Source organism: Genypterus blacodes, unplaced genomic scaffold (genome assembly GCF_046128005.1).
Source record: "Genypterus blacodes isolate CSIRO-AG114 ecotype Tasmania unplaced genomic scaffold, CSIRO-AGI_Gbla_v1 ptg000058l_1, whole genome shotgun sequence".
Classification (NCBI taxonomy): domain Eukaryota; kingdom Metazoa; phylum Chordata; class Actinopteri; order Ophidiiformes; family Ophidiidae; genus Genypterus; species Genypterus blacodes.
The window spans coordinates 2,301,700-2,319,046 of NW_027466870.1; the positions used below are offsets into that span (position 1 = coordinate 2,301,700).

At 44.3% G+C, this 17,347-nt stretch overlaps 1 protein-coding gene across 1 annotated transcript; it reads right to left on the reverse strand.

Annotated features, from left to right (window-relative positions):
- Positions 1-853: 853 nt before the first annotated feature.
- rab3ab (RAB3A, member RAS oncogene family, b) lies at positions 854-16,284 on the reverse strand. Its single transcript, XM_076152815.1, has 5 exons — positions 16,225-16,284; positions 8,395-8,619; positions 5,417-5,535; positions 4,840-4,964; positions 854-4,349 (listed from the first exon to the last, which is right to left on the reverse strand). Exons 2-5 carry the CDS (start codon positions 8,617-8,619, stop codon positions 4,159-4,161), a joined length of 660 nt encoding a protein of 219 aa, XP_076008930.1. The 5' UTR covers positions 16,225-16,284; the 3' UTR covers positions 854-4,158.
- Positions 16,285-17,347: the final 1,063 nt, after the last annotated feature.

A 17,347-nucleotide genomic window follows, 5' to 3' on the forward strand; every position in this document is an offset into this window, starting at 1 on the left:
AGCTTTATGACAGCGAACTATGGAGATTAAAATAGAAGTGTGCGTGTGCGTGTGCGTGTGCGTGTGCGTGTGCGTGTGCGTGTGCGTGTGTGTGTGTGTGTGTTACGGAATGTATCACATAAAGCATCACCTTGGTGTCTGTCTCCCTCTGCTGGTTGGTTGTGGAATGACTGAAACAACGGGACAACGAAAGTGAAACGAAAAATTGTCTGGAAGTCAGTGCAGTATCAGAATCACAATTAGGAGCGATTGTTTAATTTCTAAACTTTCCTTATTTCCCCTCCAGAAGACCAAAATCAAATCTAAAAGCATGAATCATCTTAGCTTCTCTGCTTAGTCCAGCTGCTTAGACATTTGGCCTTTGCAATTCTACATCCAGAGTTTGTTTGTAAACTGAAGCCTTGAGGTATTCGTGCAAGCAGCAAGAATTAAAAAAAGAAAAAAAGAAGAGGAGCACCAAAAGCTTTTTTTTCCCGATTTATTTTCTTTCACAACATGTACAGCAGGTTTTTGTATTGTTCACATTTTGACAGTTTGACACTATGTTCCCTTATTGTTACATTGATTAATAGTAGCACATTCTCCCATGACAGAAAACAAACAAACAAACAAATCAAGTATAAATAAGTGTAAAACAAGTGAAATGTACTTTGTGGAACAGTAGAAATTTGAGGCGTTATTATATTATTGGTAATTTTACTGTTTGCTGTGACTCAAGGCAAATGAGATGAAAATACATTTTCTATAAGAGTCAACAGCATCATTTTCATTCAGTTGTGAGCTGCTTTTAAACTTGACCAACCACAAGTTATCACTGTTGGTCATTTGGGTTTACATGCGCTCACAAAATGATCTAAAACCTGGTCAATATTTTGAAATTAAAAATAATTAACTTCTGCATGTGGATCGTCTATAATTCTAAAAACACCCAGGGACGGTTAGAGGTAATAATCACCCTCAAGAGAAAATGGAATTGTATTTTTAAAGCAAATTCTCCTTCCAATGTCATCAAGGTGAGACGATGTAGAGCCAATAGTGACAGCAGCAACAGCGACATCTTGTGGCTGCTGCTATTACCGGCATCAAACACGTTTTCCACCCAAAAACTGAGTCACAAAATCTTTTTCAACACATCAATTTCTAAACTTCTCTTTAGTTAGTGACCTGATCTCAAAACAACATTTACGATGCAGTGTGACGTTATCCCGGCACACATCTGTCCGCCCAGTGTTAAGGTCATATTTAGATGTTAAACACCACGTAGGAAATCGCAGCAAATAATAGCCATCTTATTCTCAAGGTACAAAATCTTCAAAAAAGAACAGTCGGCTGATTGTTAGGATTTTATTGTTTTACCACAAAGTACAGATAAAAACATCCACAGCATATTCTCTCACCTTTAAAGGACCAGACAGGGGAGAGTTTGAAGAGACCAAATAGATCAGCGTGCCAGTAGAAGACCTACAGATCTCCAGCCAGCTCCATGATATTTGCTTTAGTGTAGATACTGTATCGCGTATTGCTTTTGTAACTGAGTGACACATTCATTCACAAGCAGATATATCACAGCTCTTCTTAGGGGGGGTTTCTCTCTCTCTTTTCTTTTCTTTTTTTTTTTTCTTGTTTGCAAGCCTGAGTCGATACAACACGCAATCCACACAAATGACTCGAAAGGTATTTACACATCTGGTTTATAGAGAGAAGAAGACATACTGGAAAAGGGGAACCGTTTCTAATTCTGGATTCCAGTGGGAAAGAAACGAGCAGTTAGGAGGAAAACCTAAAATGGAATCGTCTTGCTGATCACACGCTCTATTTTCTTGTTGAACAAACATTATTATTTGGGTCGTGGTACCTTGAAAGCTGCCTTATTTCAAATCAGCAGTGGCTCTTGTATTTTGTGATCTCAGCTTTCTCTCCACAACACCTGACATTATTAATTCAGAGTGGCAGCATCAAAACAACTCTTTAAATGTGATTCCTTTTTTCTTACAGTGATCTGCCTTCTTCATCTACAGCTGACGCCCTCCTCATCTGAATTTTTATAGGAGACGTTGTGTCGAATCCAAAGTCTCTATGCCGGGTTTGGGTTTGAAGCCTGACACAACATCCTGCCCCATGGAGACAGATAGTTCGGGATCGCATGCACGCGGTTATCGTTCAAACAAACAGAACTGTTCACACAAGTGGTTGGTCACAGGCCGGGGACGGATCAGATGTGGTGTGTGAACGATCACCGGCCGGACCCGTTACCGTAAAATTACAGTAAATACCAGTAAAAATGAGTCTGTGTTTGACGAGAAGACAACGCAGTTCCACTCTTTGCGATTAGGAACCTCTATCACATCCTCACCCTCTCTTATGTAAGGTCTAATTATCCGACATAAGCACAACTCCCCCGGTAAACTGCTTAGATTAACAATGTTAGTATTTTCTGGACATTTGAAAAAGCGTGATCTGTGATCATATGACCACGCCTGAGGGCTGCTTTCTGTCAAGAGAGAGAGAGATTCAGAAAAAACGAAGAGGCCACCAATTCAAATTCAGAGAATCACGTCATAGCCTTGTTGCCTGGCTCGTCTGCATAGTGCAAAGTGCAAAGGTTACCATTTGAAGTGTTAAGTCCACAGCCTGGATTTACCAAAGGGTGGAGGAGATCTGAACGTCCCAACGATCCCAACAAATGTGCCGCAGAATCGTTTCTACAGACAAACGAAGGTGGAGCGGTGAGACCTGAGCAAGGCTGCGGGGTCGATAAGCAAACTGACCCTCTCCAAACAACTCCTGTTCACGGTGCATTCATGGGCACCATTATCTAAACCACTGCGACACTATGAAACGCTTTAAGGAAACTAAGACTCGACGTTCCCGCCACAAAAGCATGCAGGTTGCAAATCGTGCAGGATCGCGGACGCTTGGGAGTTGCTCTGCTGCTTGGTCTACATTTGTTGCTGCCACTTACTGACTTGGTTTCACGTTTCAGACAAAAGTTTTGGCTGTTACAGTAACGCTGCATAGTGTTTCCACTGACAACAGGTAACGACTGCCTTTCACAAACATTTAAGGTTGAGAGCTGTCAGTCATTTATTGCATTTTTTGTTCGAAGAAAGTCGTAATTTAGGAGGAGGGAGGGGCAAACAAATCCATAACATCATCCCAACAAACTCGACAACATAGATCTCAAATATCTGACACGATCATCATAGAATTTCATACTTTTTAAATTCATTTCCAGAAATGTATACCTGTATATATTATATAGAGCACAACATCTATATATACATTTGAAATAAATACAATTAAATAAAAGGTGTCTCTTAATTTTTTGCCATTTTCTATGTCTTGTTCATATTTCTCCCGCCCGATAGAATGTATGGAGAAAAAACAAAATGGTGCAGCAGCGCGGAAAAAACCATGACAACAAAATGATGAGATGAGAAACCGGAGAACTAAACAAAACGCTTATCAATACCTGCAGTATCTGTGTTTGGATAATCAATGAAAGCGCCGTATTTTTCCAAACATATATATGAAACGTAACACACACACAGTATGGAGCAGATTTCAGCTGGACGCTCCCTCCCATGCCTGTTTCCAGGACAACATCTCCCCCCCCCCACCACTTCTCCGTCCCCAAATCCGTGGCTGAAATCTTCCAAAGACGTGAAACAAAGTACTGTAAACATTGGAAGGATTTAAATGGCACTCGGAGGGCAGGAACGCCGTCAAATCCTTCTTGTAAAACCACACTAAGGAACAGGGGAACTAAGGAATGTGCCGAGAACCACCAAGGACCTGCACTGAAAAGGGTCTGAAACCTTCTATGACATCAGACCAACGCCTCACCGACCGCAAACCCACACCTCCCAGCTCCCTGACAAGGACCAATCACACCCACACTCTCCACTAGCACTGGTTTAGCAGCACTTTGAGCCTTTTTAGACACTTTTCAACCCAGTTCTGGTGACCGTCAGGCAATGAGCCTTACTAGCTTACAGAGAGAAGCAGGAAAGTGATTGAAAAGAGTGATGGAGTTTGGACCCGAGGCCCCCGGGGCCTGCTGTGGAAGGGGAAGGAGGAGGAAGGAGTAGGGTGGTGGGAAGGGTGGTGTGTATGTGTGTGTGTGTGTGTTTGAGTGTGGGGGGGGGTGGTTCAGCTTTAGCATGCACAGTCCTGGTGAGGAGGAGCGGGCTGCTCTGTCAGCTGGGGTCCCTGTTTGGCCCCTGTGACTGCGGGGTCCCCGGCGTCCAGGCTCTCCGACATCTTTTCGCAGATGATGTCCACCAGCCGCTCGAAAGTCTGCTTCACGTTGATGTTGTCCTTGGCACTGGCCTCGAAGAACTCAAAACCTGAAGGACGGGGAGACAGACCGGCGGGAGGAGACGGAAAGGTTTGATGAGGACCTGGTCCAGGTACAGTATGTTATTACTGTCATGGGTTCCATTCCCTGGATAGCTCAGCGGACTTGAAGGCAGAGCGACATGAATCTCATCAACAGGCATCACACACACACAATCTGCAGTAAACTGTGATCATAAATCACACAATGTCTCCGCTCCATCATGTCGATGATCAGTGGACGTCTGCGACTCTGCTGACGCCGCAGCTTTATTATTGATCCAGATATTGCTTTGTTATTGCCAAACACACACACAGGAGATGCAAACGTCCATCTACTTCTAACATCTTTGTTTGTAAAGATGGCTGCAGTGAGGGAGTAAATGTTTGGATGTAGAGATTGAATTATGAATGGATATGATCCGGCATAAGAGTAAACATATTCTATTACAAATATGAATAATGCTGTGTGTCTGTGTGTGTGTGTGTGTGTGATCTCACCGAGGTGTTCTGACAGCTGTCTGGCCCTGTCTCCGCTCACCACGCGCTCGTCCTCCATATCGCACTTGTTTCCCACCAGCAGCACCTGAGCGTTGTCCCACGAGTACGTCTTGATCTGGGTGGACCTGGGACGACACAGAGACCAGATCAGGCCGCAGCTCAGCCGGAAACAGTATGGCACAAGGGTCGACTGGTAAGTTCTGAGCCGCACGTACAGAACGTCTGTCTCCTTTAGTAGACGCTGTAGTGTCCACAGATGCCTGGTTGATGCTGTGTGCCTCATTAATGCCTCGTATCCGGCCGTTGTAACTGAGTAGCTTATTCATTTTACAGTTGGCTCTATTTCTGGATTGTAATCAAGGTCCTGAATGAATCAAACTTAACATTGAAATTCATGAACAGGTTTCCCGGGCTCAGTCACAGGTAGATGCAGAGTTACATTACAGAAACATGAAACATCTCCCTCACACAATCTACCTTCTTCATCTCTGCATTTATTACACTGATCGCTCTCCAGGCCACAGATACCAACTCTCATTCACACACACACGCGACATCCTCACAGCCGGCGGCGTACCAGTCTTGGACGGCGTTGAAGGACTCCTCGTTGGTGATGTCGTACATGAGGATAAAGCCCATGGCTCCTCGGTAGTAGGCAGTGGTGATGGTGCGGTAACGCTCCTGACCCGCCGTGTCCTGAAGAGATGAGAGCAGTTGAGAGACAGATGTTTTAAATTTATATCTCAATACACAACAGAAGAAAGAAAGAAGGAAGAAAGAAAGAAAGAAAGAAAGAAAGAAAGAAAGAAGGAAAGAAGGAACGAACGAACGCACGAACGAACGAACGAACGAACGAACGAACGAACGAACGAACGAACGAACGAACGAACGAACGTCTTTAATGCAAACACACAGTCTGTCTACAAGTAGATGGAGGTGGAGAGATGTGAAGGCTGCCCCTTGCAGGCACGCGGGAGCAATGTGGGGTTTATGTGCCTTGCTCAAGGGCATCTTGGCAGTGCCCAGGAGATGCGCTGGCATCCCTTCACCTACCAGCACATCTTCCTTTTTCAGTTTTGTTAATCAGTTAGCAGGATGTCTCAAAAACATAGTAACGGATTTCATTTAAACCTGATGGGCTGGCGTTGGCTGGAAGAACCCACTAAGTGTTGGTACTGATTGGCCTGATGGTGGCGCTGTTCAGTTTTGTCCTATAACCTAATAACAAATTCAATAGATTCAACAATTTTTTTCCAAACTACACAGGACTCAAACAGTGATTCTTTATTTGTTATTGTGATATTTATTGGGCAACTTTTTTTGTAATGGGTGATTTTGTCTACACAGAAGAGGAGAAAGCTGCTGACCACCGCTGAGTGAAAACTGGGGAGAAGACGACTGCAGCAAAGAAAGTCTCGGTGCATCAGCAAATTCATTTAGTGGCGAGTGGAAAGAAAAGGTGAATCTTCTTTAGCAGCCTCTCTAGAAAGAAAGGCAGCATCATGACAGAGCTTACAGGAAGATAAGGACTGAAATGGAAATTACAGGCTAAAGATTAAGAGGTGCCGCTAAGAATTGTTAAGTGTTAAGAGGACATTATTTTTTCAAGCACTGATAGATTTTCCAGTGTTTTAATGATCAGACACACACACACACACACACACACACAGGTGACAGTCCCATGTGTCATGGCTCCCCTGAGATCCAATTAAAGGCATCAAAAAAAATCGTCAGCCAACAGGTCGACGCTTCTAGTTTCCTTCCTGCCAAAAAGCGATTGAGCCACTTCCTCCCTCACACACACACACACACACACACACACACACACACACACACACACACACACACACACTCACACACACACGCCTTGGCCGTCGACCTGGAGGTGAGGTTGTATTTCAGTCCTCAACCGTAATGAAGACTGAGGGAAACAGAGCTCAGTGCTTCTGATATGTGACACCCCGAGTCTCTCTGAGCCAACAGAGGGCCTGAGACAGAGCAGAACACTGTGGAAGTAACTGAGTACTATTACTCCCCTGCCAGGACAGCTGTCCATCACACTGAATCCATCACTACTCTCAGATAAGATACGTTTCTGTCCAAAAATAATATGAAACGTTGTGGTAATTATGAAGGAATCGTACCGACAACTCAATGTGGGGATGCAAAATAGCAACGAATAATGAAGTCATTATGAATTGTTGCCTGGCACCTGCGGAATAATCAGGGAACAATCCCATTCAGTGAACACAGGCAGGATGAGCTCCATCCTAAAGCAGATCTGCTCCTGTTGACATGTGAGCATATTCAGCACTGATGCACACATAATGCCGCAGCTTCAACTGAGGCGTACACGAGCTGTATCGTAGGAGATTAACGTACGACACACATACATATATTAGATCAACCGGTTGGAACAAGCGAATCTACAAATCTGTTGGGTGTGTTAGGATGCACGACGCTAAAAACCACAAATGAGAAGGACGCTTCAAAGCATTATTGAGTGTGAGCTGAGGATAGGATATGCTGAGAGGATGGGGGATGGGAACTGCTGCACGTGTGTGTGTGTGTGCGTGAATGTGTGTGTACATATGTGTGTGTGGGGAGGGAGGGAGGGAAGGAGGGGGGGGGGGGGGGTGTTATCTACTCCGGGAGATGTGTAGTAAATGGGGGAGGGGAGCAGTCATAGGTTTCTTGCAATGCGATTGGCTGATCTGGTCTTCCTTACTGGAGGCAAGACCTAGGAAAGGCTGACAACAGAGGCAGCGCTGCATGTGCAAAACACAAAAACACACACACACACACACACACACACACAAGCATACGCACACGGGCGCAAAGAGAGAGAGGGGGCGAGAGGGAGAGAGAGAGACCGAATCCAAACTGGCAGATGTGTGTGCTGCAGAGTGTGTGGTAAAGGTGGAAGTGATGCAGCTCCACTCTCTGACTCTGATGTACTTGTATTTCAGCCCCCTGGATCTATTCTATTCTATTCTATTCTATTCTATTCTATTCTATTCTATCCTTTCTGCTTACCTCAGTGCTCAGCGGGGGGCAGTGTTGTTTAAATGCAGCGTTAAAGGTAACAGGCTCATTTGCAAGTCTTCCCTGATTACATTAGCACACTTTAAAATCACAGCGTGTTGACATACCTTCATATAATGTAAGGTTGTGTATTATGTGATAATGTGTTACTGGCTGATGGCAGCACCCCCCCCCCTCTCCCCCTAGGTTATCATACAGCCTCTGTGGCTGTGGTCGCACTGGTCGCCATGGTTATTCTGGGAATCACCCGGGTGTGTTTACTTTGGAACTCGACATTACACACAAACATGAAGAGGCCCAGAGCAATCATCTCTCTCTCTCTCTTTGATCTACCAGGTTTACCAATGTGACTAAAAGTGAACTCAGAATAAAAGAAGACGATGGTGAGGGTTATGTCTTTGTGCAGATGTAATGCAGAGTTCCTCGCACCAGTCCTTCGTCCTCATAAGCAGCGAGCCACCACAGGGGGCCACAGTTCCATAATAGTAATTGATAGATTGAGCCTCTTACCCAGATCTGTAGTTTGATCCTCTTGTCATTCCTGTAGATGGTCTTCACCTTGAAGTCTATGCCCACTGTGCTGACGAAGGCCGGCGTGAAGGAGTCGTCTGCGTAGCGGAACAAGAAGGAGGTTTTGCCCACGCTGCTGTTGCCGATGATGAGGATCTTGAACATGTAATCAAAGTTCTGGTCCGAGGACTCTTTCTGCCCGTAGGTCGCTGTTGCCGAGGCCATCTGGGGACGGGGACAGGGAGAAGAAGATAAAAGTTACAACACAAGTTGAATCAATTAGAAGCAGTGAACTGTGCAGATGGAGAGTGTGAGGAGGCGACTGGTTTACAGCTACGATCGCAGAGAGCAGCCAGCAAGAACACGATCTGTTTTGTTCATCTTGTGCACCGTGATATATGTGGTGAGCTGCAGATAACATCTTGTATGCAGCAAATAGGATCTGGCGTTTCCGCAGTTAACAAACGCAGTTACTTCATGTGATTCGCTCTAAATGTTGACATGTTGAGCTGCATTCTCATGGTGAATGCTTTGCTCTCTGGTCATTATCTGTACATTATCTCTGAACTTAAGTGAATCTAAAGGTATTAGGGTGGAGAAACATGAATGAGACAGTGTTGCATCTTGGGTGGGGAGAAGGAGTTGAGGTCAGGGTTCAGGTGTTGTTGTTGCTCTACACGCTCACGGCCAAGAACAACAACGACCTTCTGATGTTATCCATTTCGCACAGGCCACCTCTTGCTGCCTTTCTCCTCTTCTTCTCCGAGACTCCATCACCTAAAAAAGGCGGGTGGATCTGTTTATTCGCCGCATTTGGTGTCAGGTTGCACACTGACCTCCCCGAGCTGAGCTATCTAATATCAGCAAATGACCTCTGATGCTTAAAATAACACAGTATTGGGTTTTAGAGTGATATAGGAACAAAGAAATAGATATGAGGACAGTGTGTCAGGAGTCTGAAGCCAATGAGGAGATTTACTGCCAAAGCTTTGTGGGTGAACAGAAAAGGAGAACAGCTCCATACATCATGAAACGCCATCCGTTTGGGGCCGCCGGCCAAGTCGGCGCGCTATTAATCCGGACAAGACAGAGAACTCTGGAGCGGCCCATTGACCGTCTGCAGGCTGAAGACATCTGCAGCTCTTTGCAGCAACGATCCGGAAAATCCCACTGACAGGAGTGAGACACAGGAGGGGGAACAGTTTGGGTTGAGCTGAGGAGTGTGTGTGTGGATGCTGTAACGCTGCAGTGACTCATAACTCAAACACTGCTGTATGACTTCACCCTCGCAATGATGAAGAAAAAACAAAGCCTCAATTTAGTTTATGGTGCAGATCGCTCCAAAGTGATGAGGAACATGTTTCCCTCCGTCTTCAAACAACCTTCACTGGTTTGGCTCAGGTGATGGCTTTGAGACAACGATGACACAGGTGTGGCAGTGATGAAAGTATGAACGGTTATATTTGGCTCTTTCACTCCAAAATAAATATAAAAACAACCACCAAAGCAGATCTATCAGTACTTTTGGAGTCCAACGATAAACTAGTTTGTAGGTCTGTCTCTCCTACTCAGGGGAGGGAGCAATGACAGTGATGGGACAGACGGACAGCGCCGCATGGCCTCATCAAACTCAAACGAGCTGCAGACTTGAACAGGCAGGATTCTGGGACAGCAGGACAAAGCCTTCTTCATCCTCCTGCTTCTTCATCCTCCTGTTGTTATTGGTTTGGGTAAAGTCTGAGGACAGTTGACAGACGCGAGAGAAGTCCAAAGCGAGATGTGAACTGGGATCCAACAACGGATATTGAGGCCACAACAAACCAATGAAGCAAGGTACTACAGCTAGAAGAGCCAAACACTGAGCCAGCCAGCAGGGGTGAGACAGAGGAAGTGGACCTGTCATCCATCTTGTGCTGAGCGAAGGTCTGGCAGGCTGTGACACACTTGCCCCAGGACAAGGCGGCTGTGACAAGCTTGCCGTGTTCAGCCTGAGGAAGACGAGGGTGCGGCCGGCTCCTGGGTGGCAGCGCGCCGTCACACTCGTAGCTTAAGTTACAGACTGCCAACAATGTTTATCACACCCGTCTGGCTGCGACGGGCCTCCATCAGGTAGGAAACAAAGCCTGACACACACACGCACACACACACAGCCACAGAGCACACACCACTATGGAGTAAATAAATAACCGACGAAACCTTAGGAGTCGTACAAACCTACAGACACAACTAAGTTGTCTCAAAGCCTCACTGATGCCCCCTAGAGACCATTCTGCACCTTACACCCATCCACAACAGACGATCAGATCAAATGACAGTGACCACCTGACCCTTGTTGCCAGCCTCAGAATTCAACGCTCTCACATTCCCCACATGCTGAGTCCCACTTCCATCATTTTCCCTACAATCGTCACATGTTGTAAAAGTGCCAGTATTTGCCCATCCAGTATTTCTGAAGAAATGGTGAAGGTATCCAGTTTCTACATGAGTTTAGGGTTTCATGCTCTGATGAAGGTCTGCAGGGAACAGAATGCAGGAACCTTCTTTTGTTCTGTGAACCTGGAGAAGCTAAATGTTTGTGTTGGCAGCTCCAGAGTGTGAGATGTTGGAGCACTGCTGAAGAATGACACATAAACTACAAATCACAATCCTCAGCTACATGAATGAAACGCACACACCATTTGCTGCTCTGTGTGTGTGGAAGCTCCATCCTGAGCAATGCCGGGAAACACTTTGACTGTTGAGGGAACGGTGACTCCAATCCCTTGCGTTCAGCCTCTATATTTAGCCAGCGATCTCGGCCCGGCCGTCTTGGAACACTAGAACTCTCGGGGAATAAGCGCAAACAAAAAGCCTGCTCCCCTCTGGCCTATCAGTTTACACAGAAGAACAGAGAGATGCTTGCTGAATAATGGACAAGCACCAGATCTACCTCGACTCACTGTTTGTTATGCAAGGAGGCAGTTACTGATGTGACTAAAGGATCTCAGTGCCTCACAGTCAACACAGCTGCTAAGAAGCTGAACGCTCTCACAGATGAATTAAACACAAACGCACAAGCACTGACCTCAGAGACCAAATATGAAAATGATGAAATAATCACATTACAAAAATCGCAAATCCTTCAGTATAATAAATGCATCCGATCGCTCTGAACTAATTTGTTATTGTGATTTAATGTCTGTGAGAAAATCTGGAAAATGCACAGCTGTCAATCTGCATTAGGCTGATGACAGTGTCTGCTCTGCTCTTGGAGCCAATTCCTCATCCTGGCCGCCCTTGTGTCCATTATAGAGCGGCGTGATCTAATATGGAAACGTGAGGTTCTTAAATATGAATAACTCCACCATAAGAAAGAAAAACAAGACCCAACCTTTCAAAATGATCACTTGGACGACACTAAATGTGCTTTTTGAGCGTCATTCACTGGCTGGGGGAGTTTGATCAGGATAGATACTGTGTAAAGTGTTTGCGTATTACATTTCATCAGTACTTTCAGAGAAAAAAACAGAGTGGACATCAATACTGGAGCCTGGAGACAAATCAATACAGAGTCTTTGGCGGTGCTTGTTCCCTTATAAAAACAATACCTGGCTTGCCAAGTTACCTCCTGTACTGTAAACTTTATTCTACAGTCCCTTTAGCTTATTTTATCTAGATGAGAACAACACGGCTGAGTCCCGATCCTCCAGTCAGACGGTATTACAGGTGAAAAGGTAAATGGACAAACTAGAGGTTGAAGGAATGTTGAATATTCAAATGTTGAACATATTGAATAAACTTAGACGAATGAACAAACCCTGAATTTGTCTCATGGGGAAACATTAAGTCTATCTTCACTTCACACACACGAGGAGGCAGCAGCAGTTAATAATAGCAGTGACTAGAAGGGGTTAAAAATGTTGGCCTTGTCAAACACTATCACAGGCTTTTGTTGCCTTGTCAGAAGAGGCTGTTCAGTGTGTGTGTGTGTGCGTGCGTGAGAGTGGGTGGGTGGTGAGATAACTGCAGCCTGTTCTCTCTCTCTCTGTCTCTGTCTCTCTGTCTCTCTCTCTCTGTCTCTCTCCCTCTCTCTCTCTGAGATTAGCATAGTTGAAGACAGTTGGCTTAACCTTTGCTGAACACTAATTTGATACAGGCGCTCACAGACTGCAGCCTCCTTGCTTAATCTGACTGTAATTAACAAATTCTCGTTAAGCAATTGTCTCTCAGCCGGCAGGACGCTGCTGCTTTCGTTTGCCTCGCTGGTTTAACTGCCTCACAACGCTGTGACGTGTCAGCTGTGTTACAGTGCAGAACGCTTCTAATTGATGATTCAGAAAGAGGGAGATTCAGGTTGTTGTCACAGTAGGACGGATGTGGGTTGGAAGCTTGAAACAAGGTTGGATAAAAAGTGAGGATCGCTCATCTCCTCCCTCTTTGCCACCTATGGAGCAGGGGAAAGGGAGGCTGAGCAGGGGGGGGGGTGTAGCTGCTGCTGATGGCAACGGTTTTACTAAATTATGCTGAAATCCACATCTGTGTCTGGTGCTTATGCTGCAAAGAGCCAATTACCCTGATGATGACAGCAGACCTGCAGGTTCTACCAGATGGGAGCGGGTTGGATAGAGTGCAGATGAGACATTCTGACAGTTTACAGAAGAGAAAATGGCCGGATTTCAACATGTGGCCTTTAGGATCAAGATCTAACTAATAATAATGATAATAACTGGATAAATAGTTTTAATGGGAATACAAAACATTTTTCCAAGCTAAGACCTGCCTGCCTTGCTTAAGTTTGCTTTTCCCATCCTAATTCAATTATGACAGAGTGTTGAGAGTTTCTGACCCGGGGGGGGGGGGGCCTCATCAAGCTTTCCTCTAAACCTGTCACCTTAAGGAGATTGACGTCTCGCAAGAGCTTGATTGATCAGCCGCTAAGTGCTGCTGCAGCGGCCCATTTAATCAGTATCAGCTAAACCCCTGCAGGCTGACTGCTAATCCTCAGATGACTCAAGATCATCCAAAAATCCTCAGGTCCTCAGCTCCACCTGGACCTGAAGGCAACACAAACACTCCTGGAGATTAATTCCCACAGGTTACAGGCGACCTCACTGACTGGGTTAACGTTGTGTGTGGGATAAAGATTCCCACGCTTGTGACCTGAGAAGGATCGCGTCGTCAGTCGGCTCAAAATGTGCCACGACTTATCATGTGCAGTATCACAACATTATCGTGTTGCATTATTTGTAAAAGCTCTGTTGCTTCACTAACGTGTGCGGGTTTTGTGTACGTGTCCACAACGTACAGACACCATAGCAGAGATCAAGACACTCTGTTTAACGCCCCAAAACAGACTTCAACTGCAATGCATTGTGGATTTGTGTTTAAATGTTAAAGGTGTTGTTATCCATAACCTTCTCTCACTATTTCATTTTCTGCATTCAAGGTCATATCAGTTTGTTCAATGTTAAGGGGAATTCGCTGGATAAATCCTCCCAAACAAACAACATTCTTACCATTTTAGATCAATATCTTCATAGTTATTGAGCACTGAGCTATGAGTTTAATCACAGGCAGACTCCATGGTTACTAATTTAGCCTGAAATTATTGTAGAGGAGGCATCTTTGTTTGCTTTACACCTTTCGACTTGTAATACACCACTAGGATGATGATGTGAACCACAGGAATAAGTCGGCAACTATTAAATATTTCAATATGACATGAACGCAGCATTCATGTAAACGGACAGACGCTGGAGCCTAGAGACCGTAAATGGCACACAAGACATCCAATCATTCGCTTCATATTCTGGCTCTTCTCTCGCTCTGACTCTGACTTTTAAAGGTCACAGCATCCTTAGATGTTAATTATTGGAGGGGTTGGGGGGGCACAGCAGCTATTTTCACTCTGACCTGTCTAACAAACAAACACAAACCTATTCTAGGTTCATGGTAGAGCAATGGCGTCCATCTTATCAGAGATGCACAATAACTCATCAATATTTATCATCTGCCTCCATGTTAATAGCTAATACTAATTATCTTCCATTAAATGCTTAATTCTTCATTGAACCTAAACTGAGAAGCTGTCTCTGTCTCAGTAGCACAGCAGTGTTGGTGTGCAGTTGCTGTCCTGCCTCCCAGGTTTGCCTGAGATGGCATTTTTCCTCCGTTCCTCCAGTCACGTGCCTCCTTTTCGAGGAAGCGGAGGGATACAGATGAGAGGGGGAGAAGCTAAAAATAGCCTTGACTCCTTTTTTTTTTTTTTCCCCACGGCAAACAGAGAGCCGGGAGGGGAGTAGTCAGGATGTGGGAGGTGTTTGTGGTGTGATGGGAGGCAAGAGCAGCAGTCTGCAGGTGAATCTGGGACATTGTGGTTAAAAACAATCAGGAGTGAAGCGGTTTAGCCTCGTTTGGCTGACGTTCACTCGATTCTTCCAACATCTCCTCCACATCCCGATTTTCTCTACATGCTTTTCTGATTCACTCCTCCGAAGCAGCCTTTACACAATTCAAATCATCACAGGAAACTAAAATTTTCCATATCGGAGCTTTCAGTCTGATTTGCTTTCTGCAGTTGTAGATAGACGGCCATGTGATATCCGATGTGAGATCATTGCCACATATCTATTCAACTCATCACTCTCATGCTGGTTGCTTTCAGCAGCAACCAGTAACTTCCTGTCAGCAGAGGAAGTGCAGATATGCCCACAGACTCCTGAATGATAACAGCTTTTGACAGCAAAATAAATGGAAAAATGGAAAACTAATATTTGCTACTGTGCAATTAGACTGCACAACTCTGTGACAAGCTTATTGTCATACAGCTGACAGCATCAGTAAAGCTTAGACAGTGTAACAGCTAACACACCCTTTCTCTCGCTCTCTCCCTCTCTCTCTCTCTCGCACACAAACACAAATATTGCGCAACAGCCCTTTCTTATATTTATGCAAGATTAAAACTCCAAACACATAAACTCTGAGCTAACAGGGCTCTTGTATTTCTGTACATGCAGCTGCCATTCATTCAGATGATGCGTAAGAGAGCAGCAGCCTGCATGTTACATACTGCACAGCTAACTCCTCCTGTTTTTTTATCACTAATCCTCTTTCAAGTCTTCATATTCTGATGTCAAATGGGTTACTACAGTAAGGGAACCCACCTCATCTACACACACACACACACACACACACACACACACACACACACACACACACACACACACACACACACACACACACACACACACATAACGGCACAGAACACATAAGCCGAAATCTGATTCACACAACACAGAATCCCTCCATGTCCTTTAAATAAAATCATAAATTCTGATTGTGGTTCTCGAGTGACCTCACCTTCGTGTACTCATTCAAATATTCCTGACATATACTATATATTACATTTGTATTACATGCTTGTAATAACTGTTCCATCGTACAGTTGTACTCTGTTACTTAAAGGTTTATCTGTGTTTTTCCTACACAAATCCATTTGGACACATTTTGTGGCTGTAAAGAATGGGACGGAGTGAAACGCCTTTCTTTCCCTGCAGGACGGGCCCTGAGTCAGCCCGGCAGCACTCCTACATCCACCCACATTCATAACACTGATAACAACAATATATATGGTTACAAATAAAACGGGTTCGTGGTTTCTACGGCCAAAGCAGCTGTTTCTCCAAAGAGAGCATCTTATGTCAAATGAAGGTTGGTCTTTTATTCTGAAATAATACCCAGAACATCTATATACAACGATTTTAAAACTGTGCATGTAGGTTATTGTATACTTGAAAAACGGCTACATTTTTTTCTGGACAAAGAATAGATTATTAAAGCTTGAAATCTCACCTTTATTGTTTTCTATCCGGCTGCTATCCACCGCGTCCAGCACCCGCAGAAACACACTACTGTCAAGTCAGAGATAATAAGCATGCAACGTCCGGCAGGAACATTTCTCTGCCTTTGGTTGCGTACTGCACTTCCCCTTATTTGCTTTGCTTAAACTGTAGTATATTCAAAATTACAAAGACGAAATGACAAAACTTAGTGTCGGTAAAACGTAAAATGTAATTTTCATCGTCGTTTTTCGTGACTATGCTGTAAGGTTTGAAAAAATGGATTCAAGAATTGATTCGTTTTGATTAGCCTTTACAAGAAAAACTAGAGCCGCTATTTTAATTTATAAAAGATTACATTAAAAAAGTCCATGAGGGAATGACCATTAGGGAATTAATAATTAGGTGCACATCGTGAAAGATAGCTTGCATTTTAGCGTATATATATGTTTGGTTTTATTTTGAAGGACAAGTTGTCTCTCAACCTGTATCGGACTTCCGCTAACTTGACGCCGTTATGTTCGCCTACGTCATTTGAATGACAGAGTAGAATAGAGTGGGCAGGGCTCTGTTCGATGTGTCGACGATTGACAGCACAGCTGGCGAATCAAAAGGCCCGCCGCAGATATTTGCCCTCAAAGGCTCCACCTCAAATACTCAACCTGTCATTCAATATTGATGAGTCCTGGAGGAGCCAATCAATTATTGATCAGGAGGTTATCAGTAGCCACGGCTCAGGCTGCTGCCATTTTCAGCCATATACATTTGACGCAACGCTTCTGGTGCAATATATTATGGAGAATTATTTTCAAGAGTGCAGTAAAATATGCTGGCGTCCCTTGTATCTTCTTTGGGATTTCACAGAGTGTTATATAATATACAGGCAATTAAATTGTAGGAAATATGAGCAAATGTAAAGTTTACTGCAAAGTTTAGTGTATCATATTAATCATATTAATCTAAATTAATTTAATCTAATTAATATTATAACAAGATATTATCATGACATTCCTGTAGGAGACGTAAAACTACAATATGCCTGTGGGGATGATTTCGATTACTATACAGTGGCAATGCTATTTTATTGATAATCTACTAAACTCAGTGACCCAGTAATAATTATCTAAACACAAGTT

Excerpts from the sequence above, each read along its gene's own strand:
- rab3ab (XM_076152815.1), bottom strand. The coding sequence starts at position 8,619 with ATGGCCTCGGCAACAGCGACCTACGGGCAGAAAGAGTCCTCGGACCAG. Across the intron at positions 4,965-5,416 it reads TTCAACGCCGTCCAAGACTG|GTCCACCCAGATCAAGACGT; the intron begins GTACGCCGCCGG and ends GTGTCGTCCCAG. Across the intron at positions 4,350-4,839 it reads ACAGCTGTCAGAACACCTCG|GTTTTGAGTTCTTCGAGGCC; the intron begins GTGAGATCACAC and ends CCCGTCCTTCAG.